General features: G+C 35.3%; 4 protein-coding genes and 1 pseudogene across 5 annotated transcripts; 4 read left to right on the plus strand and 1 right to left on the minus strand.

Annotated features, from left to right (window-relative positions):
- Positions 1-426: 426 nt before the first annotated feature.
- LOC145564301 (protein PLASTID TRANSCRIPTIONALLY ACTIVE 7-like) lies at positions 427-2,932 on the minus strand. The gene is made up of 4 exons (XM_081624616.1): positions 2,776-2,932; positions 2,531-2,587; positions 2,352-2,414; positions 427-937 (listed from the first exon to the last, which is right to left on the minus strand). Exons 1-4 carry the CDS (start codon positions 2,833-2,835, stop codon positions 605-607), a joined length of 513 nt encoding a protein of 170 aa, XP_081480742.1. The 5' UTR covers positions 2,836-2,932; the 3' UTR covers positions 427-604.
- Positions 2,933-4,789: 1,857 nt separating this feature from the next.
- LOC145562693 (RNA-binding KH domain-containing protein RCF3-like) lies at positions 4,790-11,263 on the plus strand. Its single transcript, XM_081623059.1, has 8 exons — positions 4,790-6,059; positions 7,085-7,549; positions 7,683-7,931; positions 8,493-8,741; positions 9,822-9,925; positions 10,129-10,243; positions 10,330-10,456; positions 10,739-11,263. Exons 1-8 carry the CDS (start codon positions 5,307-5,309, stop codon positions 10,756-10,758), a joined length of 2,082 nt encoding a protein of 693 aa, XP_081479185.1. The 5' UTR covers positions 4,790-5,306; the 3' UTR covers positions 10,759-11,263.
- A 660-nt stretch (positions 11,264-11,923) lies between these two features.
- Positions 11,924-13,256, plus strand: LOC145565548 (protein MITOFERRINLIKE 1, chloroplastic pseudogene; annotated as a pseudogene).
- Positions 13,257-17,159: 3,903 nt separating this feature from the next.
- Positions 17,160-23,863, plus strand: LOC145564302 (uncharacterized). 2 transcript variants are annotated; one of them, XR_014094794.1, is made up of 12 exons: positions 17,160-17,251; positions 17,757-17,981; positions 18,921-19,194; positions 19,777-19,927; positions 20,142-20,364; positions 20,467-20,558; positions 20,840-20,975; positions 21,410-21,741; positions 22,038-22,503; positions 22,806-22,930; positions 23,009-23,208; positions 23,341-23,863. XR_014094794.1 is itself a non-coding variant. In XM_081624617.1 (9 exons), exons 1-9 carry the CDS (start codon positions 17,211-17,213, stop codon positions 22,286-22,288), a joined length of 1,725 nt encoding a protein of 574 aa, XP_081480743.1. In that variant the 5' UTR covers positions 17,160-17,210; the 3' UTR covers positions 22,289-22,574. The 2 variants fall into 2 exon arrangements, 1 of the variants encoding a protein (XP_081480743.1); XM_081624617.1 differs by lacking the exons at positions 22,806-22,930; positions 23,009-23,208; positions 23,341-23,863 and having other exon boundaries at positions 22,038-22,574.
- LOC145565549 (uncharacterized) lies at positions 22,375-23,578 on the plus strand. The gene is made up of 3 exons (XM_081625514.1): positions 22,375-22,503; positions 23,009-23,208; positions 23,341-23,578. The coding sequence occupies exons 1-3, from the start codon at positions 22,375-22,377 to the stop codon at positions 23,576-23,578; spliced, it is 567 nt and encodes a 188-aa protein (XP_081481640.1).
- Positions 23,864-24,442: the final 579 nt, after the last annotated feature.

Below are 24,442 nucleotides of genomic sequence, written 5' to 3' on the forward strand. Positions count from 1 at the left end.
CAACTTTCAACACTATTTAGAATGAGTAGGTTTTAAGTGAAAGCACTAAAAGCTATTGTCGAACACGCCTTTGTCATAAGTGTTTTAATTACCCTGTTTTGCAAGCATTAGGTTACACATTAGCTATTATCAGTCTGTCACCATCCCAAACAATCCCAACCACTAATAGGAGCACATGTAAGATACTCCGTTTCTATCAAGGTTGATATTATGGATTACATTTTACTTAATTTCATTTATTGTAATTACACTTTTTTGGCCAAACTATAGTTGGCATAATCGCCCATTAACATTTTCCTGTCAATCAGAAACTCAGAATGTTTGATAGCATCTTGGATAAGAAGCTCAGATGAAGCATAGTGAGTTGAATTTCAGACCTCACCTACCAAAGGCGTCAAGTTTTTGCCATTAGGCCAAACAATAATCAATTCTAACAGCTAATGCAATCTATATAACTCAGCATTAATCGAGGTTGTTCGGCTTGTTCCATCTAATACATTTATTCATATAATTAAATTCAGACAGCTAAAACGATACAATCTAATCTTTTAAGAGTACTATGAACTAATCCTTAATAAAAGCTGACAAACCAAAATACTGCCTTTTAATAAAAGTTTTCCTTAAGGTAAGTAGGACCGGGGCTGAATGGGTCGGTCTCCAAGTAAGCTTCAGGACGAACAAATCCAGCGTCATTCATACGGTTACTCAGCACATGAAGGATGGCCTTTTTGTCCCCATACTCATCTCGGTTGTTTTCTACATATGCTGTGGCCTCAGCTGCAATTTCGTTCACAAATGCAAAGCGGTTGTCCTCTGACTTCAGTAGCCGATCTATATCCCCTGCCAAGACCCCTCCACCTTCATTGACCTTTCTTATTTGCTCCTCAAGGAAAGGGACCCTCTCCAGTTTGGCTTCCATAAACTCATCTTTCTTTGTCTTTAAAAAAGGAACCAACAACAATGTCATCAACATGCAGACCACCACTTTCAGAATGAGCTATGTTTATATCTAAAACTAGCACCCGGAACTGTAAAACCTAGCTTGTACATAGTAAATACAAGTATACTACTACCATGCTTAGACTTACTAGTCCTATAACTGCAATTACAGTAAAGAAAAATCATACAGGAGTTTGACATTAACTGCCCGATTGCAGTATGCTCATCAAACTCACATCATTTCCTGAGCACGCAGAAACATGCATTATTCATCCAGTTATAGGCTTATAGCAGCTGTAATCTAGTCTGGCAGGTGATAACTATAAGATCAATGCCCTGTAAATAAGGATATACAATTTAACTTTAAGGTATAAAAATCTGGGTCGGGTAATCCTAACTACGACTACATCTTTGACTATTCTCAGGATTTTGGAATAACTACATAAACATAACCCCAATCATCACTAACACAGACAAAACAAGCATATTCCACAATGCTAAATGACAGATAATTATGTAATTTCCATACCATTCACTTCAACCTTATCCAGACCAAATTTTTCCATTAATATTTCCAAATGTGTAGTCTCCAATGGAAGACTTATTTTCTACCCCTTCTTTTACTTCATTCTCAAATAAATGATAAACAGAATCTTCTTAAAAGAAAAGGCTTTATAAAGATCACAAACATGCCATTAAAAACCCATTTCAACAGCTAACATCATTTTCTGTTGAAGAGGAAGATAAGGAGCATGATGAAATGTTTGGCAGTCTTACATCAGCTAAGGAAACCTTTCCACCCTTGAATTTTCGGAATCAAAAAAATAATTAGGCTTTCCCCCAAACCATACACAGACTTCAAACACTTAAGAACAAGAAATAAGAAATTAACCCTAATACGAGTAATAGTGAATTATGTACTTCGTATATATTATACGAAAGAACGATCCTAGATTAATCAAAATCAACTAGGTGATTTCAGCAGAATTATGAGGTCACAAAATAAGAAAATTAACCATGAAAGCTAAACCATACAAACAGATATGACTAAGTAAAGCAGTAAGCATTGACAACGCTCAATTGCTTCTTCCTATCGGATTTAATAGTCACATCGATAGTATAATCCTATCTGTATGAAGAATGTGACAACTAAATCCGGACCAAGTAGTTCAAATTGTATTGAATGTGATCACTATTACAAGCTTGAACAACGGTGCAAACAATGATGATCTAGCAATATCTCAAGCAGCCAAATGATTAACATAATTAAATGTCACACTTCTATATACTAATTAAAATATTATTAAAAAAACCCAAATATTCCAAATCACAATTGTTTTCTTCAGTTTCAGGTGCCCACAAATTAAGCATAAATTTCATGAAATTAAAATCGTAAAAATTATACAACATACCAATTTTCTACGGCGCCAAACTTGCCTGCCACTTTGTTTACGACTTCGGGGTTTCGATTGGGCCTACAATTAGGTTAAAAACCCAATTAAATTAGACAAAAAAATAAGAAAACCCAGTTCATCAAAATCCTTTTTTTTTTTTTTTTTTTTTTTGACGAGAGAGGAAGATTTTTACTTACTTGACAACTGATAGAAGACCTTAAAGACCACGACTTTACTGGTCCAACATCAATTTTCTACACAAATAAGCATAATTAGAATATTAAGAAAGTTGGGTTCATCATTATTTTCAATTTCTTGCTAGCATAATACAGTATTTGTTGAATGAACAAAAATGGTGAAAAAAAAAATTCAGAAAATTAAGCAAAAAAATGGTGAAATAAGACAGAAAGTTAAGCAAAATTGAGGAGAGAGAAGACCTTACTGGGGAAGAAGATAATGGGAGTAATGAATTGAAAGGGAGAGATGAGAAAGATAAAGACATGGCTATGGTGCAGTTCTTCCTTTCTAACGTCTCCTATCTACACGATTAGCGGTATTTGGGCGATTAGCTTTGCGCAGTCCGCAGTTGCACACTTGCACGGCTGTCACCCAGAGGTGTCGGGTTCGTGAGGTCGGATAGGTCTATTTTAAAGTCAAGTCAAGCTAAATTATTACGGAATATGTTAATACAAGTCGAAATCTAAATCGAATAAGTTTTGGATCAGCTAGGATCAAGTCGGTCGGATTTATTTTTGTTGGTTTGTTGCACTCAATAAAATTATTCCTTGTGTTACTCTAGCATGTTTTTACATTATAACAAAATACTGCTTGGAGTAATTGGTTGAGGATTCATGAGACGATATCTTGTAGAAAAATAGTAAGCTAAAATTGGAAAAACAAAGCTAAATAAAACATTGATTACATCGGTTTTACGCATAATTATGTCATTTATTTGTCATATATAATTATATCTTGTTATAGTTGTGTATTAAATGATTATGTACATTCTATGGCTTGCAATTATATAAATCAATATCAATTCAATATATATATTATTAAAACTCATGGCAAGACATGCTATTTTTGCCATGTGTCATCAGATTTGCCATTTGGCATATGATATGACGCCATATCATATTAGTCCATTAATATTGAAAAACTCCATCCATTAATCTCTATGTATGAATGTTTAGTTTTCGTTGGAAAACTCTTCATATGTATAACATTCTATTTAAATTTCTCTTAGAATGTAACTCCTTAATAATTGCACAATAATAAAAATTTGTAAGAAATTAATATTACTCCATTTTTTTTGTGTGCATTAATTAATAAAATTGTAATTAAGATTTGATTAATCAATATATAGTATTACAATTGTTTTTTTTTAATGCAAATATATATTACAATTGTAATTATAGAGTACTATATTTTTTGTGCATTATGGAATAATATATATATATATTGACATCAAATTTATACAGATTTAATTTATCAATTTTTTTTTCAAACCCAACAGATTGATTTATCATTTACCCTATATTTATTAATGCAAAAAATTATTCTTATAGTCAAACCAGCTCATACAAACAACAAGCTACTTAAGCTATCATCTTTAATAAAAAAAAAAGAAAAAAAACACTTAAGCTCTCAGTGACAAACAAGCCAAAATATATAAAGGGCGATTAAAAGTAATAAATTTATAATGAATCGGGGCGTCGCCCGGGCCAATAACTAGTTAAACACACAAAACCAGCAAAATCAACAACAAACACAAGAATAATTTGAATAGTATTTAATTTTTTCATAAATTTTGCTACATTTAATCAAGAAAACTCTATTACTCGTAATTATAAACCCTAAAATGAATGAGCGGAGAGAGAGAAGAGGCGGCGAGAAAATATCAATTAATATTAAAATATATGAGAAATAAATCATAATTCATAGCTCTCCTATTAAATCCTCCAAAACTTGATTAAAATCAGCAAAGATAACAATGATTTCTTCCATCTTTCAAATTCCATGATAAATCCTCCAAAATAAAATTAAAATTACCAAAGATAACAATGATTTCTTCTATTTTACCTATTTCGTAATAAATCCTCCAAAATCAAAATAAAATCAGCAAAAATATCAATGATTTGTTACTCCAATTAATGCAAATCCTCCCAAACAATGATTTCTTCAAATCCTATTGTTAACTCCCTAAGAATAAGAGATTAAGAGAGCCCCAAATTTAAAACATTACAACAATAATAATGACCAAATTATCCTTCCAATACCAAGATCGGCACCGTTTTATTCTCCCAAATGATTTTTTTTGGTAAAAATTTATAATTTTTATGTACACTCACCAAAATTACAGTTAAAAAAGAAACATTTGCACGAGCCCCTTGACTGCAAATCGTGACACACAAGCACCCCCACTAAAGCCATGTACTACACTCTCTCTAATCTTGGTACTAGTAGTAGATTTTAAAGGGTACTCACTACTTTCTCTCTCTTCTACTTTCTCTCTCTAACTCTAGGGTTTCCACTCTTCAAAATCAACATTCCACCAAAACCCCCATTTTCCTCTCAGATTCAGATTATTCTTAGAAAGAGAGAAAAAGGGTTTTTGTTTATTTTGTTGTTGTTCATCGAAGATTCAAACTTTATGCAAATCTAGCTGAAGAAGAAGCAGCAGCAGCAAAAACTCAGAAAAGTAACAGCTAAGGAAGCAAAAGGGTTTATTGAGATTTCATTTGATTTTGATTAATCAAATTTGAGTGATTTTTATTGACACAAATGCCTGAAGCAAATTTGGGAAATTAGCAAATTTCTGGGATCTGATTTGTTTGTTGTTTACTAGAGAACTGAGGATTGAGAAAAACCTCAACATTTTGCCAAGAAACTCAGTTTATTTACTTGACAGTTAGTTGATATCTTTGTTTTTCTGGACCAAAGAATTAAGGAACTTACCCACAAAATTTGAGGATGGACAGATCAAGATCTAAGAGGAGCTACTACTATGACCACCAAGACTATGACCCAGAACCATTTTCTAGGACAAGACCAAGGTACAACAACAACAGCAACAACTCTGCTCCCAGCCAACACCATTACCCCAGTAGTCGCCATCGAGGCGGCGGAGTAGGGGGTGGGTTTGGTGGGGGTGGTGGAGGAGGTGGGGCTGCTGGTGGAGGAGGTGGGAGAATGGGAGGAAAAGGCGGTTCGGATTCATCAATGGTGACCACTAGTTATAGGATACTATGCCAGGATATGAAGGCAGGAGGAGTGATTGGGAAATCAGGAAGTATAATTAAGGCAATTAGGCAGCATACTGGGGCATGGATCAATGTTCATGAGCTAATGCCTGGTGATGAGGAGAGGATTATTGAGATATCTGATACTAGGAGGAGAGACCCTGATGGGAGAATGCCGGCATTTTCGCCGGCTCAAGAGGCATTGTTTTTGATTCATGAGAGGATTCTAGAGAGTGAAGGGTTTGTGGATGGGGAGGGTGATTATGGTGGTCCTGGGAGAGGTGGAATGGCTGTTGGTGCTGGGAGTAACAATGGGAGGGTGGTAACAAGGTTGGTGGTATCAAGGCTGCATGTGGGAAGTTTGTTGGGGAAAGGAGGGAAGATTATTGAGCAAATGAGGGTTGAGACAAAGACCCAGATTAGGATACTCCCTCGCGATCATACCTTGCCTCGTTGTGTTTCGATGGGAGAGGAGATTGTTCAGGTTTAATCTTTGTATTCCTAATCATATCACTCATGTTGTTTTAAGTGCATTTTGGACTGCCTGGATTTGAGTGTGGTTTTGACTGGCATTCCTCAATTCTTAACCTATCAGATGAATAGCTTTTGGACATTTAACTTGGATATTATCTTGATATTTTTGGCCCTTGACATAGCATGGGACAAGCAGAACAATTTTCTTTCAGTAGCGAAAACCTTGCTTAATAGCAATGTATATAGTTCCTGAACCAACCATGATTTGCTCAATGCATTTTAGCCTCATCAGTATTTGATTGGTATGCCTTTTTCTTGAACATGTGCATTGACTGGGAATTGTTGAAGCAATTAGAATTGATTGCAACTTCATGGAATCTGATGATGTTTCATAGGATTTGTTGATAAATGTCATAGTGTCACTGAATATAGCCACTTTATGTGCTAGTTGTTGGGCTTCTTGCATCTTTGAGCTCTCCAACTTTTGCTCTCTGTTTCTCTGCTTTATGAACTCTGGACAGTTGCTGTTCTTTTTGTTATTGGAAATAACATTTTATTACATGTCTACTCTTGAATTTCTCTTTGGATTTGGATTTTGAACGGACCAAAGTGCTCTTTTGTATTGTTTCTTTTAGGGTAATTCTACACAATGAATCGACGAAGTGATGGAAATTTTTTTTAGTTGTCTCTGTTAGTTTGTTCTTTGTAGGACCAGATATTACATACTCCGTTTTTCATAACAATTTAACCTAATGATGCCATCATGTAAATTGACAAAGTGTTTGCTTCTCACATATTTGAGCCATGATTCCATGAAGTCTTTGCTTTTGTGATTAGATATCGTTTTCAGATCAGTGCTTAGAGAAATCTTCATATTATATTGCTTTCCAGTTCAAACTCCTGTTGAAGGACCTCCTATGGCCAAATTCTAGAAACAAAATGTGTTTCATTTCGCTGTGTTGTTTATATATTAATTTTTACGTAACTATGTCATGTTCAACGTATGCAAAATCACTCACTACTGTGATACCGTAGGTTGTTGGTGATACAAATGCTGTAAAGAGTGCCATATCTATAATTTCATCACGTTTAAGAGAGAGCCAGCACCGTGATCGCACTCAATACCAGGGGCGACATAACAACTCAGAGGAACGCTTTGTTGAAGAAGACTTCAATCCACACATGAATCGCAGATCTTCTATGGATGGTGCCCCTTATAGTTCTCGATTAAATTCTTCTAATAACAGGGGTAATAACTACTCATCCCGATCGGGTGGTTATATGTATGAGTCTGAAGGTGGTAACCGTACTGAGAACTTTCAGCCCTCTTTTGAAGACCTTGTGTTTCGAATACTTTGCCCAAATGACAGGGTTGATAGTGTAGTAGGGGATTCCAGTGGGATCATGGATATTCTTCAAAATGAAATTGGTGTGGAAGTTAAGGTTTCTGAACTGTCGGATGATTCAGATGAGCGCATTATTATTATATCATCTGATGAGGTATTTATACTGATAGTTGTAGTCTCTCTTTGTCTTTCTATTCAGCTGTCTCGAAGCTTCTGTTTTGATAGACGGGCTAACATATTCCCATAGTAAGTTACTGATGGTTTTCTCCTCTTTGTGACTTGCCTAGGGGCCTGATGATGAACTGTTTCCAGCTCAGGAAGCGTTGCTACATATACAGACCCGAATTGTGGATTTAGTTCCAGACAAGGATAATATTGTCACTACAAGGCTGCTTATCGCATGTAATGATATCGGATGCTTAGAAGAAGGAGATGGATCTTTATCTGAGCTGAAAAAATTAACTGGTGCAGATGTAGAAGTCCTTCCAAGGGAGAAAGTTCCAGCATACATATCAGGCTCGGATGAGCTTGTCCAGGTATATATTATAAGTGTAACAGTAGATGTCTCAAAATTGTTGATTTTTGTGTGTGAGTTTTGCTGTTCTTTATGCTTTACAATGTATTATGAGAGGCGCTTGTTGCATGCACACTCCATCACTTTTGCTCTAATGGCACCTTGAGTCCATTACAGATAATATGTGATCTATCCTGATATTGATCATACTAGAGCCCTCAACACTTGGGAAAATTTCTATAATGAACTACCACAATGTTACATCTTGGGAAAATAACGCACTTGAAAGATAATAAATTTGCTCACAAGCAATAGGTTACAGTTTGCCCTGTATGCTGATATGCTGGAATGTGATCTTGGCCATTGGTTTTTTAAATTATTCTTTTGTAATTGGCTCATTGCTAGTGCTTTTCATGTCGAGGTATGATAATGTCATGCTAAGTTTAGTTTTCTGTTTCCTATAACTGTTCAGACTTCCAGCTAAAGATTCTTTTCTTTGGAATATCACCCAGGCATATATGCTCAGGATCAACTCTGAGATCTGTATGTACAATCTTTTCTCAGTAGCTTGTGTCATTTGCAGATTGTTGGGGAGATTAAAGCAGCTCGTGAAGCTCTTGTTGAGGTGACTGCTAGACTGAGGAGCTATCTATATAAAGAATTTTTCCAGAGGGATATGCTTCCACCACCTGATCCAGCTCCAGGCTCTTTCGGAAATGGGCCTTCTGGGCCAGAATCAGCAAACAATTCTGCTCCAGCTTATGAATCATTGGGTAATGAAGCTGTAATTTCTCAAAATGTGCAAACTACTGCCGGTGGACAACCAAATAAGGTATGTGAGATTCTCCCCTTTGGTCCAGCACTCTCCAAATGAATAAAGCAATAAACTAAGAACAATCCCCCCCCCCCCCCCCCCCCCTCTTCCCCCCTTTTCCTGAAGAGGGAGGCTGAGGGAACAAGAAATTTGATTGTAGATGTTTGGTTTATTAGCACATATAATGTCTAAAAAAGGCACTACCCTTTGGAATGAATTAAAAAGCTAATCTTGTAGCGGTGAAATGTGTGTATTGTATGTCTTTCAATAGTAGTATGCCCTTAGTTTTATAGTCTTATGAAAATTATGCTTTATCCAAGGGATAGCATGCATTGATTCTGACTGATTTAATTTATCGAAAGCCCAGTGATATACACGTAATCATCAATTTTTTGGCCAGTGTAATAACATATTGGGACTAAGGCTTTGTTGTTGCTGTTGTTGTTCTTGAGAGAGACTATATATAGCTGCTGATGCTGTTGATATATGAAATTGTTTGCAATATATGTCAATTCCATGTGTATGGAACTATCAATTATGGCTCCTTGATCAACCCAGGTATCTGTGGGTCAACTTGTTTCTTTGTATGGAAATTTATTTTTCTTTTTATGCAATCTATAAATTTTAGTGCTAGTTGAGGAAATACTCTGTTGTCTCTGATAGAAATTAAAAATTCCTATTGTCTTACTTGCCAAGTTTTAAATCCTAAAACTACAAGCTTTTAGAGTTAGATACTCTCTACCAAGAATTCTTGTAAAACAGATTGCTTGCTCTGATTTTTCAGCTTAAACACTTAACCTTTATCTAGAAATGATCTTCAAGCTTCCTCTATCATAACTTCAGAACAGTATCGATTCTCATGTAAAACAGATTGTTTACTCTTATTTTTCAGCTTAAATGCTTTACCTTCATCTTCTAGCTTCTGTTATCACAACAGTATCAATTCTCATGTGTCTGATTTGAGAGTGCATAGAAATATGAAAACGGTTTGAGCAGCAGATTAGTTGTCAGAGAGGGGCCTTATTACTGTTTGTAGCTTGTTTTTAGAAAATTCAACTTCTGACTGTTTCATTATATGAATTTTGGATCTTCTTGAAGGATGCTGGATTGTCAAGCAGCGAAACATCAAGACATAATGAAGGTGACCGTCGTGAAGATAGTGCCAGCAGTCGCCGTGAAGATACACCTACTAGCTTGAACAGGTTCAGATCTCAGATTGCTTATATGAATTTAAAAACTCAAGGGAAAAAGGGCTTTCAAGTAATTCTTATAAGGATTTTATTAATTTATTCAAGGGATAAAGGGCTTTCAAGTAATCCTTAAGTTATAAAATATTTTATTCTATTATATGAATTATTCATGCATGTTTAATTGCTATGCACATGTGCATCATGTTATTTTTCAGTGGCAGGATCCAGCTACCTATGGTCACTAGGAGCACTCTGGAAGTTGTCATACCAGAATATGCAGTTACAAGGCTTCTAGGGAAATCCAAAAACAAACTGGCTCAAATTAGTGAGGTGATATTACATCTAGCAATTACTTTGCTCCCTTATATCCTTTTTTTTTAACGAGACAATTAAACTCCCTATGTATGCTTGTGCAGTTATCTGGTGCCAATGTTTCTCTGATAAATGATGAACCTGAGCTGACTGAAAAAGTCATCAGGATAAGGGGAACTCCAGAGCAGGCTGAGCGAGCCCAGAGCTTGCTCCAGGGTTTTTTCTTGAGCAGTGAGTCCTCGCTCCCTTGACCTTGTCAATGCACTTACGTTTAACTGGTATTCTCTTCTATTTTATGGGCAGGAAATGAGAAATGATTTCATGATTTAAGATAACCACACCTTATCATCTGTAAAATCTACTCTATGCGCAAAGCATTAATCTTGTTTGAAGTGGTTTCGTGATTTAAGATAATAAATGGAGACCATGTATAGTTCGGTGGTCTTGTACCATATGATAAGTATTCCGGATTAAGGTTTTTTATGGGGCTAATTTGTTTGTATATCCTTGCAGTTCAAGAAGACGCCCCATGAGGTAGGTGAAGTTGATAAGCAATCCAGCGAAATGAGGAGCTCTTTCAACTTCCCATCTGTTGTTGTTTTCAGCATCTTTTTGGTTAGGCCTCTGATCATCTTTTCTCATATCCTTGGAGCTTCCACATAAAGACTAATTAGGTGTTTTAAGTTTTCGGAAGCAAGGAAATCAGAGGGTCTTTTTTGTTTGTAAATATGTACCCGAATGCTCTCAGGCGTACCTTTGGATTTCCTAGATGTTGTACTAAGTCGAATTTGTCAATGTATTAGTACTGTTAGTAGGCAGTAGACTCGGTACCTCTCTAGTCTAGTTGAATGTATCATTTTGTTTTCATGGATGATGTTTTATCATTTCCCCCTGAAAAAGGATGCCTGATGATGCAATATGTCCTCGAAACATACTGTTACTTCACTTGGATTTGGATGAAGATTCATGTACTCCACAATTTTGTAGTAATTTGGAGTACAATAGCAGGCAGAAGCAGAGAATGTTAGTGTATTTGAATTGCTTGAGTTACATTTCAACTCAAGTTACTTTTGTCTTAGCTGCTGGTGTGATTTTGGGAGTATCTTAGCCCTTGTATTTTTTTTACTAGAGCTAGTATGTATATACTAGTAGTACATCTAATTCTTAAGGCAGTTACATTTTGTTGTAATTCAGGTGGGCAAAAGAAAGTTATACTTCCTATAGACTTGCTCTGTGGCCTTGGTGGATTTCGGGTGTGTCAAGTGATGATTCTTTTGGGGTGTGGCTCCGTTGTATCACCAATAAAAAAGAATCTAGACATACCCGAGTGTATACATGTCATATAGAAGCATATGGTATTAATAAAAGGAGAATGAAATTCCAAATATTGTTATATATGGAGTGTGAAGATAAAACTATCCAATTATATATAACTAAACTAACTTAAAAAACAGATCAGGTAACTGTAATAATTCAATAAACATATGGTTTATATATTCAAGAAAAAAAAAAAAAGAAAAGAAAAAAAAATTAGTTGAAAATTTGTGAAAGGCTTATTCTACACAAATTTAATGTCTTGTACCCACTTTCCATACCTTTTTTTTTTTTTTTTTTTTTGATAAAGCACTTTCTATACTTTATTTTCAATAATTGATGATACTTTGTTGTTCTATGTAATCTTCAACATAATCTCACCACACAATTCATCTCCTAAAAAAGAAGGCAAGAAGAAGTCCTTTTATTTTATTTTTTTACTATAATATTATGTTGACAAGGCATGAATCATTATGTTCTTTCCAATTACTCCAAATATGTTGTCTACAAAAACTCAACATCTTCAAACCCAAAAACAAGATACTTAAACATGGAAACTCCAAACTCTTCTTCATCAATCTCTCTTCTATCATTACCTTGCAACTCAACCTCTGATCTTCATTTCAACACCCTGTTCTCTAACCTTAACACCATCCTCATCTCCTCGAAAACCCGAAAATCCACCAATAATGTCCCTCTCCCTCATTTCCTCTGTACCTCCATGTCCATGCAACTAAAACTCCAACCACCAACACCAAAAAAACCACCTCCCACTTCTCATATATCACTAAAATCCTCCATGAATAACCTATCAGTTTTCGAACGTGCTTTCATTGGCACGTTAGCAGGAGCATCTGCAGGTGCATTCACTTACTTCTGCCTACACCCTCTAGACACCATCAAAACAAAGCTTCAGACTAAAGGGGCTAGCCAAATTTACAAAAATACCCTTGACGCGATCATTAAGACCTTCCAAACTAAAGGGATATCAGGGTTTTACAGTGGCATATCTGCTGTAATAGTTGGTTCAACATTCTCATCTGCTTTATTATTTGGAACTTGTGAGTTTAGCAAATCATTCTTGTCGAAATTCAATGAATTCCCTTCTTTGTTAGTCCCTCCTACAGCTAGTTTAATGGGCAGTATTGTGTCTTCTGCAATAATGGTACCTAAAGAGTTAATAACACAAAGAATGCAAGCTGGTGCAAAGGGAAAATCATGGGAAATATTAGCCCAAATTTTGAGAAAAGGCGGAGTATTAGGGTTGTACACTGGTTACTCTGCCACATTACTAAGAAATTTACCTGCAGGGGTTCTGAGTTATTCATCTTTTGAGTGGCTGAAAATCGCGGTACTAAAGAAGGGAAACAAGGAGAAGTTGACACCATTGGAGAGTGTTTGTTGTGGGGCATTGGCCGGGGCGATTTCAGCCTCATTGACAACACCATTAGATGTTGTTAAGACTAGGATGATGACTCAATTTCAAGGGGTGGTTGTTACTGATGGTGTAAGTGGAATTGTTAAGCAAATTTTAATGGAAGAAGGTTGGGTTGGTTTAACAAGAGGAATGGGTGCAAGAGTTGTTCATAGTGCTTGTTTTTCTGCTATTGGTTATTTTGCATTTGAAACTGCTAGACTTGCTATTTTGGATCAATATCTTAAGCATAAAAATCAGTCTAAGGAAATTATGGCTTTAGAACCTTCATTAAATGGGTAGTTTGCACTTTTTTTATGTATGAAATTACTCTGTTTTCTTAATAAATTTTACAATGCTCTTTTATGGATGACAAAATTAAGTATTTTAATTCGTATATGCTACCTTTTTTTTTTTCCGCAACAATAATAAAGAGAAGAAATAGTTAATGAGTATGGTACCTTTAGTCAAAGGTGCATACATGGTACTTGGTACATACTTATAAAGAAATTAAAGCAATTAACCAAGTGTTTTTTTGGCATAAACCACATATGTGTTTACATCCTAAAAAAATTGACTTGTTTTGAAGTTTCTAAAGTCGAGTTGAGCGTTAATTATTTGACTAATCTATTCAAGATTTCAAGTAGGAACTTTGTTCGAATGGATCTTGATTGGCTAACTCGTGACCTATTAGGTGTATCGTGTATGTCATCTTATCAACCAATACCAAACATGCTACAAGCACCGATATTATTCATATACTACCATGGAGTGTGATGCATGATTATTAAAAGTTTGGGATTCAAAATAAATACAAATATTAATTTGACAAATACAATTCAATTAATTAAGTGAATTAACCTTTTGAGGCCTAAACTTCATGAGTAATATTATTTATTTTATTTTATCTTATTTTAGGATATATGTTAATTTTCTTTCTTAAAAAAAAAAAAAAAAAAAAAAAAGGATATATGTTAGTTATCCTAATCTTATTTTCGTATCCACTAGGATCTTTGGCTTGCTTTGCAAGGCCTTCTAGGCTCATGTATAAATATATGATTTTTTTTCATTGAGCAATTGCCCTAATTTTGTGAATATAATTGATCAATTCTGATATTAAATTTATAACTTAGGTAAAAAAATTTTGTAAGTGATGAGTGCAACAGGCAAGCTGAAGAATGTGGTGGCAGCGGCGGTGGTGCGAGGAGTAACGGAAGCAAGGGCACAAATATTTGGGCACGTACTTAAGTACTTAACCCTACGGCCAAAAGATCCGCTCATAAGGTACTAAGGAAGAAGCTAATAGGTGACAAAGTTGCTGAGTGGTACCCTTATGACTTGAAGCATACTATACCAAAACAATTGGTACCAGTAGAAGAGAAGGGAGAAGAAAAGAATAACAAGAAAAAATTTAGGGTTAAAAAGCCTGAGTGTTGGTCAACGCCAAAATATGCTGGTCAAACCACTGGATATTGGTCGGCTAGATCTTACAACGACGATAAAAAGAAACAACAAGCAATGGAGAAAAAGAAAGAATTAAGGATTAAACGGAAGAACAAGTAGATTAACTCTATGATGTCTTTTACGATTTATGAATGTTTAGCTTGTAATTAGTTGTTTATTTCACTTTATTAATCTCTTTTGTGATAAGCTTAATAGCTAGAGTAATAAAATTATTAATATATTGATGAGTATAACCTATTGTCAAACGCGTATATTTATGTCAAGATTTGAACTCAGATCCATTAGAAAATAAATAAGAAGTCATATCACCTTGATATTTTTTTTATACAAATTATTTTCTTCAACTAATTCTATAATAAAAGTATTTAAGATTATTATAATACAGATCGCCTGAGCTAAACACTAGTTTAAAATGATATTGTGGCTTTTCCTTTCTTAAATTCTTAGTCCGATTAGTTGTTCAAATAAGTTATAGAATAGTTTAAGAAAAATAAATTTAAAGCATACTCTCAAACTTCTAGAGTCATATAGTGACACTCAACTCGTATAATTGGCTCAATAGTTCATGAGCCAACGAGTTTCTGCTTAAAATAAGTCAAAATAAGGTCATGCTTGGTTTACCTAATTTTTGTTTATATACTCTGATCTGAATGTCAGATTTGACCAAACTTTGATCTAATATGCAATAATCTATACGAAAAAAATATATCAAGTGGGGTCTAATTAAATTTATAATAATGTATATTTTATTAATAAGTGATTTTCATAATTTTTTTCATTACTAAATTAAAGGTATTTAACGATAAAAAACGACACATGACCAAAAATTCTAGAGAATAAATTTAGGGCCCATCAAATTCATTTTTGAAACATTTGCAAATACTCGGAAAGAAAATTGTGTTTATATCACTATTCATTTAACGGCTATTTCACCAAATGCCACTGAGTAATTTAAAAATTCACCAAATGCCATCGGACTTTTTAGAATTCACCAAATGCCACCCAGTTTTTAAAAAATTCACCGAGTGCCATTAATGACCAACGGCCGTTAACTCCGTTAGTCATTAGGGGTTAATCATGACACATGTCATGATATAATTGGTCAATTTATCTTAATTCATAAAAATTTTAAAAAAAAACAAAAAATTAAAAAAAAAAAAACAAAACCCCAAAATTTTCCCAGCCACCCTCACCACCACCAAACCCTAGCCCCACCAAACCCTAGCCCCACCCTTATCTCGCCGGAAAACGGCCGACCACCACCTTAACCATCAAAAATCGGCCGGCCGATACTTAAGCGCCCCACCTGACCCACCGCCGACCCCCAAAACCACCCACACAAGGTGGTGGTTAAATCCCAATGCCAATCCCCTTCCCCTGCGCGCAACGCTACCCACCGCCAAATCCCAATCGCCGGCGACCCTAAACTGGCCCCAACCCCTCCCTGTCCCGACTCTTTCTCCACCTCGACCACCACCTGAAATCGCATCCCCCATTCCGCTTGAAAACCGTAACCCATCCTATCCCCTTTTGTTGAAACCCGTAACACCCAAAATTAGGGTGGTCGATTTGGGGATTAGGGTGGTCGGTTTTTCATGGGAGAGGGGGTTGGGGTGGTCGGTTTTCATGGGATAGGGGCAAGGTTATTAAAATCGGGATTCTACTTTGAATCGGAAGGGGCTCTCAGAATCGAATCGTAAAATCGAATCGTAGAATCGTAAGATTCTACAGCCATGTATAATCAAGACGTCATATCCAAATTTAATTGAAAATTTTTAAATTTTAAGTTTAAAGCCTAATTATTAATAGAAAATAGTTGTTTATCCACTAAACAACCAATAATTGACAATATATACTTATAAATAACGTTGTAGGCATGTTTTAAACTTATAATGTTTCGCTAGTTAAGAGAAATATGTAGAATCGGGTAGAATCGTAAATCGAATCGTATGACCTACATAAATCGTAAAATCGTAAGATTCTAAGATTTAAATCGGGATTTTAATAACAATGGATAGGGGTTAGGGTGGCTCGAATTTTGTTAGGGGTTATGAATGTGGGTTGCAATTGTTGGCTGCTAGGTGGCTGTTGGTGTTGGTGGATGCGTGAGAAGATGAGAGATTGGAGTTGGGAGGTGTTGATTGGTTTGGTTGCTGCGGGGTGGTTGCAAGGAAAGCAGGGGTGGAGTGCGTGGGAGTTTGTGTTGTTGGCGTTGGCTGATGGAAGTTGTTGTTGATGTTGCTGTTATCGTTATTGTTGTTGTGGCTGGTGGTGGTTGCGTGAAGGTTGTAGGTGGAGCTGGTGGTTGCAACTGCTGTTGTTGATGGTTGTTGTCGCTGCTGTTGGTGTTGTTGATGGGGTGAAGCAACAGTGTGGGCTTATTAATGGCTGGTTTGGGTTTTGGTGGTGTAGTGCTGGTGGGAGCAGGGGATTGTGGTAGGTGGTTTGCGTGGTGTTGGGCTGCTGTTGTTGGGGTTTTTTTTTTTTGTTTTTTTTTTAATTTTTTGTTTTTTTTTTAATTTTTATGAATTAAGATAAATTGACCAATTATATCATGACATGTGTCATGATTAACCCCTAATGACTAACGCAGTTAACGGCCGTTGGTCATTAATGACACTCGGTGAATTTTTTAAAAATTGGGTGGCATTTGATGAATTCTGAAAAGTCCGATGATATTTGGTAAATTTTTAAATTACTTAGTGGCATTTGGTGAAATAGCCGTTCATTTAACCATCACTCTCTCTCTCTCTCTTTATCTCTCATCCTGAGTTGCTGTGCTTCACTGCTCCAATGGCAACTGCGCTTCTTCCCTCTCCCTCTTTTACTGACAGGTATCTCTCTCTTTCATTCTTGGGGTTTTTTCTTCTTCAATTTGTGAGTTTCAAAGGTAGAAGCTTTTTCGAATTTGTTGAGTTGAAAGTATGAATATTGTTCTGATTGTATTTTATTAGTTGCCAATGTTAATGGGTCAAGTTTAAAATTTGTTAACTTAATGGGTTCTCTCTTGTTCTGTTTTCAAAACCTCACATAGAAAGAACAAATTATGTAATTAATTTGAAGTAAAATTGAATTTCTTCAGAATGATTTCTATTTTATGTTTAATCAATTTCATTAATCCATGTTCAATTTTATAGAAACATTAAAAAAACTGAGTTAGATGGATATAGAAACTAAATTTTTGTAATTGTAATATTAGAGGATGATTAAGGAATGACATAATTAATTTGTTTACAATTATGTGTTTTCATTTCCTGTTGCTGGTTATAGTGAGAATTTGCTTATCAGTACTTGCTGTGTGTCCTATTTGTTGAAATTAATGCTATGTTATTTTTGCAGGATGAATTATGCTTGCTTTCATCCCAATTTGAACTCTATGGCATGCTTCCCTATTCATTTTGAGCATCCGAAATGTGATGTTAAGCTTTATGTGGTCCCTCGTCTAAGCATTGCACGTCCACAGTCTTCGAGGGTGTGTGTGTGTTCTAAGATTGTATCACCAATAATGTACAATGGAGCTGAACTGAAAAACGGGTGTGGTTCTATTGTTCCACACTTCCAAAGGTAAGGGCCTTAATATAGTTTTGTTCTTGGTTAATTGTGATAGTTTCTTTCTTGTAGAAGTTTGAATTTCCTCATTATATTGAGTGAAATGTAGTGTAATATGGTTATGGATTGTGTAATGTGTATACTCCATCATGTTTTTGAATTAAGTGTATGGCTGTGTTTTATGGGGGTATTCCATAATTAAATAGTCCGAATTTATTGTTTTGATGTCACACTTGTTGCTCATGGGACTCCAATGGATATGACTATATGATGTGTAAGTTGTAACCTCAATAATTCTATAGTAAAGTGTTTATGAAAGGAGTGTTGCTTTGGCTTAAGTGTCCTGATATCATACTTGTGGCTAGAGAGACTCCATATATTGAATGTCACTATATGATGTGTTAGCTGTAATCTCAACGATTACATGGTAGAGTGTTTACAAGTGTTGCTTTGGCTTAAGTATTTTATGTCAGTCATTTCGGGGATATATGTGTAGTAAACCCATGGACACCACTTTCTGAACCCTAAAAGGCAGGAAGATACAGAATGACGTATAAACATCATTGCTTCTGTATGAAACCTCAGCCTTTCAATGCCCCACCATCTCCAATTTTTTGGTTTGTAAGTTGCAACCCATGGTAGAATCCTACTATTTTTCATCAAACAGGTAGACGACAGCTGATGAGAGCAGGTGGTTTACACATTAGCCATTTTGATAGGTGGACCTTTCACATGAGAGATGACACTAATAAATGGTCGCAGAACGGCGAGAATCCACCCTCTTTGGTCCCTCTGCCTCTTCTTTGGATGTCTTCTGTTAGTCTAACTTTGTTATTTCCAAAGAAGTGTCACAAAATCCTTTGCTAATTAGTGGCGCTAGGTCATATAACATGAAGATGAAGGAATGGCATTTACAGTTGGCATAGTCACTTTTTAAATATGTATTTTTGACAGGTCTGACACTTTGCTTGATAGCTCAAGTCACCCCTTGAACACTGCAAATGATTTTGAGAAGCATCTCCAAGAGTTATTTGACGAAGTCAAAACTTTGATTTCAACAGGGAAGAGAAGTGATGCCGTAGATTTACTTCAAGCAAATTATCAAGCAGTAGAAGAACAGTTGGATGCAGGATATTTAGGGATTGAAGAAGTTGCTATTCTTGATATTATTGCTTTGGGATATATAGCTCTTGGCAACTCAAAGATGGTTGAATCACTATTAGACATGGTAATCTCTTGGTTTCCATCTTTTGTAATGTTTGAGATGAAGCTTTTAGTGTTCTTTTTTGACTAGGATATTTTCATAACAATATTTTTCTTGGTAAATAGATCTTATGTTTGAAGACAATGATGCTTGCAACAAAATTGTACAGTCAACCATTCTTTGTATTTGAATAGTTAAATTTTGGTTTGCTCTACTACTTTTTGTTATACATTTGCATGGACTATGGTTTGTGGGGGCTGGGGCTGGAGTTGATCGTGTGTGAACCATGCTGTCTAGGTCTATCAACATTAAAGACTATCCTTCATAGCCAATCTTGTAACCTCTTTTGAAAAGTCACCACTAATCTTTTACATTTCTTGTATAACAATAGGAGTTATAGGAGATTTTCAGGTCATTCAGCTATGATTTATTTTAACCCATAGAGCTTCAGTATTTCAGCCTCCAAGCGCCAACTTACTGATAGAGCTTATAGTGCTCTTATGTTACATAAATCCTTGAAGTACTTTATATCTTAAGGTGTAATCTGTGTTGGAGACATATGTTTTACATCGTGTTTCTAATATGTTTAATTACTTGATTGGGCAGATGAACAAGATTGTCGATTGTTTGAAAGATGATGAAATGTTATTGGATTCAGTACTTATACACATGGGAAGTATGTATTCATCATTGGAGAAATCAGAGAAATCAATGCTTATGTATCAAAGGGCTCTAAAAATATTGGAGAACTTACATGGTGGGTCTGATACTTAACTCTTACTTGATGCTTAAGGCCAGTCATTGATTCTAGTAATCTAGTTTACTTTTTTAAAGTCATGTTATAACCAGCTCATCTTTCAAGTGATCTTGTGTGCATCAGGTGCATAATAACAGTTAAGACTTTTTAAGAGATCAACCTGATATGCTGACAAAAAGAAACAGCTAATGTTATGTTTGAATGTCTTTGATAGGCAAGCACAGTATATTTCTTGTCACGCCACTTTTGGGATTGGTTAAACATCTTGGTTCAGTTGGAAGAGCTGCAGAAGCTGTAGAAATCTACGAACGTGTAATTACCATTGTGGAGTCAAGTCATGGTGCTGATAGCCTTGACCTTGTGTTACCTTTATCTGGCTTTGGCAATCTCCTCCTAAGTCAAGGGAAGCCTAATGATGCAGAAATTCCGTTTACCAGGTTTTATTATATCTTGCATTATGTTTGTAGAGGTGTTTGAAGGTTTTGATTCAGATAATTAACTCACTTATATTTGGCTTCAATGTTACTAAAAATTTGCAGGATTTTGAATCTGTATTCAAGGCTACATGGAGAAACTGATGGAAGGACTGGCATGGCTCTTTGCTCCCTTGCCCATGTAAAATTTGCTCAGGGTTAGTACACTGGACTATTTTATGGCTTATTATTTATCCTGTACTAGAAAATGCAACCAAAAAAAAAAAAAAAAAAAAAAAAAAAAGGAAAAAAAAAAAGGAAAACCCAACCTATCATTTACAACATTGTCATTTGTAATGAAAGTTAATGTAGACTCTTCCAAATTTCAAATATGTATCATATTACCATGTGACCCTGCATGTCACTGCTCCTCCTGATGCCACATAAAATCTGCTGTATGATGGGAGATTTGCTGAATGCAGTGCGTTGTGTCTGACAGGGGATGCTGAGGAAGCCATTCACCTATACAGAAAAGCTCTTCAGGTCATTCGGGATTCAAGATATTTAGCATTAGATGACAACATTATGGAGAAGATGAGATTAGATTTAGCTGAATTACTTCATATAGTCGGAAGGTATAGTTTGATTTACAAATCAAGAAGCTATCTACCATAGTTGCTAGGATAAAGTATAAATTGGCTTCCCTATTTTTTAGATGAAATGGAAAATTAAACTTCTAGTACATAGTATAATTGTATAAATGGTTTAGAACTTCCATCTTGTTTGAGTATATGATGTCAGGATCACCCTCATTAAATAATGGAAGGGTTTAAGTCAATTTTTTTTGAAGTGATTAGGAAGAATCACCAAAATTAGACTATTTTTAGCATTGTCTTTGCTTTTTTGAAAGTTACAAACTTGCAACGAATACCTATTCATTCAAAAATGATACTCCGCACTAGTAAAAATTAATAAGCTTATAAATAGGGACTCTTTCCCGATATCTTTATCGCCTATGAGGCTTTGATTTCAAGCTGCATTTGTTGAATTATTTTTGTGCGATTTTCAGAGGTGATGAAGGCCGAGAACTGTTGGAAGAGTGCTTGGTGATTACTGAGAAGTTTAAAGGAAAAGATCATCCTAGCTTGGCCACCCACTTCATAAATCTTGCAACTTCTTATTCTTTCTCAAAGAACTATGTCGAAGCAGAACGCTTGCTCAGGATGTCTTTGCGGCTCATGATGAAGTCTGTTGGCCCTGATGATCCGTCCATCACCTTTCCTATGCTACATCTTGCAGTTACCCTCTTCAACTTAAGACGTGATAAAGAAGCTGAAAGGCTTGCCATTGAAGTTTTGCGCATTCGTGAGACAGCTTTTGGAAAAGAGTCCCTTCCAGTTGGTAAGTTTTTTTTTTTTCAACTTAGTTCATTATTGGCTTTTCACTTGAAAATTGATTCACTTCTGAAGTTCTGAAGTTATAGGTCTGAGAAACCATTTATCTGTAATACTTCCTGCAATTTATAATTTTGTTTGCCATATAGAGCTAATACTTGAATTTCCCTCAAAATAGAGCTGATACTTGAATTGTCTGTTATTTTCTGCTCACGGAATCTCCAACGTGTCAGTTTATAATTAGTTTGTTTTTCTGTCCATTGGCCGATTAATATTAATCTCTTTAAATTTCTGGTACTGTAGGGGAAGCTCTTGACTGCCTAGTGTCAGTACAGACCAGATTAGGAGAGGGTGATGACGAGTTACTGGAGCTGCTGAAGAGGGTGCTCAGAATTCAAGAGAAAGAGTTTGGTTATGAGAGTGAAGAAGTAATGATAACCTTGAAGAAAGTTTTATTCTACCTGGATAAATTAGGGAAAAAGCAAGAAAAGTTCCCTGTCCAGAGAAGATTATCTGTTTTAAGAGACAAGTACAAGCACAGAGTTCAATATTAGCTGTACTTTTCTCTGTGAAAATATATTTGTGCAATTGTATCATGTGTAGATCATGTTTATAGGAGAGTAGATCATCTGTTTAGATTATGGGAAAGAATGTTCCCGATAGTAAATCGAACTTATTCCATGAACTGGATTCAGGGCAGAGAAAGCAGGATCGTCCCGAGTCAGTTGTTAGAACTTTCTTTGAACAAGGAATCTGCATAGAGCTTCCTGTAAGTTGCACTAAATTTTTCAAATTAATATTGATGCCCACCATACATTTTGATTAAGGAATAATGGCTTTATCAACCAACTTTCCCCCCTTCCCAATAAAAAAATTTAAAAAAAATAAAAATATCTAGCCTAGTTGTCCAAGATGCTTGAATTGTTTTTCAAGGTAAGATGAACATTATTATTTCTATACCTTTCCATATTGTCATTACCAGTCCTAAGTCCTAACTAGTACCAGTATATGTATGCATTAAACTCATACTCAATTCTTAATCGATTCAATACTACAATCACGTATTAAAAGGTGCAGAACGAAGAACATCGATGAATATGATTCGGAGAAACAGAGTTTTGCTGCCTATGGCTGTCCTTCTTCTGGGAGTTTTTGCAGTAGTTTTCAGTTTTATTGCTTATGCCACAAGGATTCAGGTAAAAATGTTACCCCAAACCTCAAAGATGTTTCTTTTTTTTCTTCGCAAAAAGACTTAATTCGGTCAATTTACGCAGGATAAACATGTTACCAAATCAAAAGGGGTATGTAGATATCCAAGCAGTCCAGCAGATGCTCTTGGTGTAATAGCAGCACTATTTATACTAGCTCAGCAAATTGTATTACGTCTTGCAACTAAATGCTTCTGCTGCTGTGGACAACGCTTTTATAAACGTTGTTCTTATATAACCTCGCTATTCTTCTATATTTGTTCTTGGTATGTCATTTTTTTAATAAATTTATCCCCTTTTCTCATTTTTATTTGTTTCATTTTTGGTCATGTGTGATTCAATGTGACGATGTAAATACGGCCACAAGTTAACCCTAAACTTCTACTTTGTGAATGTAGGTTAACCTTTGTGGTTGCGTTCATTGGATTGATATATACAGCAATGCTCAACAACAGCCATTATTTGGCAAAGACCTATCCTGGAACAAATGGCGACGATTGTAACGTTGGGAATGAGAAATATTACATTGGTGATGCACTTTGGTGCATAATTAGCACTGTTTTAGGTCTTACCTCTTACGCTTTCTGGGTGAAAGGTACTGCTAAAACAAGCGATAATTCCCAAGGAAGTTCTTGATGATCAACGATGGAAAACTCACAAGAAAGTGCTAATAGTCGTGATCCAGCAAGGTGTTGCAAAGGGAGATCCTTAAATGCATCAAACAAATGAACAAAGTTATTGATGTGAATTGAAGCTGGATTTGATGTAGTATATACCAAAATCGACCTGATGTCGAAGGGGGTGCAAGTAGATGTGCGTGTGTGTTATTGGTAATCTTCAATCGGTAAACTAATCACTGTCTTGTAACGAGCTTAAAGATTGCTTCATTTTTTGTACTTTATTTGTAACAATGTAATTGATCAATTGAAATAATTTCATATGATTGGTTCATTAATAAGTAATAACATAATTACATTAACCCTAGGATTTTTTTTTTCAAAAAGGATATATTTGCACCAAATGTAACTATTTAACAGTTTAAGGTTTTAGTTACCAATCTTAAAATGCAAAATAATACAAGTAATTAGTAGGATAATAAATTTTCCAACATTACACTTAAAAGAGAATGAAGAAAGTAAAAATACTTTATACGAAGTATATAAAGCACGACTGAGAAAATACAAGTATCTCAACATGAGATACTTGATATCATGATATGTACCTCAAAGGGGCAGATTCGTCATTTCTAGTGCATAATTTGGGTTAATTTTATAATTTTGAAAAACAAATCTGTATTTTCAAGCTCTAACACGATGCTTCAATGGAGAATTGAAGAAATTCAACCGAAAATGAAAGAACTTCAATGGAGAAATGAAAAGGCTTCAAGGGGCTTATACCATTTTAGGCAAAATTGGTATAATACAATTTAATTGAAATTTTTAATATTTTTTTTATTTTTTAATTTTTATATTTTAGATAGGCCTATTATAACAATATATC

The sequence above is a fragment of the Chenopodium album genome, chromosome 10, assembly GCF_948465745.1.
Source record: "Chenopodium album chromosome 10, dcCheAlbu1.1, whole genome shotgun sequence".
Taxonomy (NCBI): Eukaryota; Viridiplantae; Streptophyta; class Magnoliopsida; order Caryophyllales; family Amaranthaceae; genus Chenopodium; species Chenopodium album.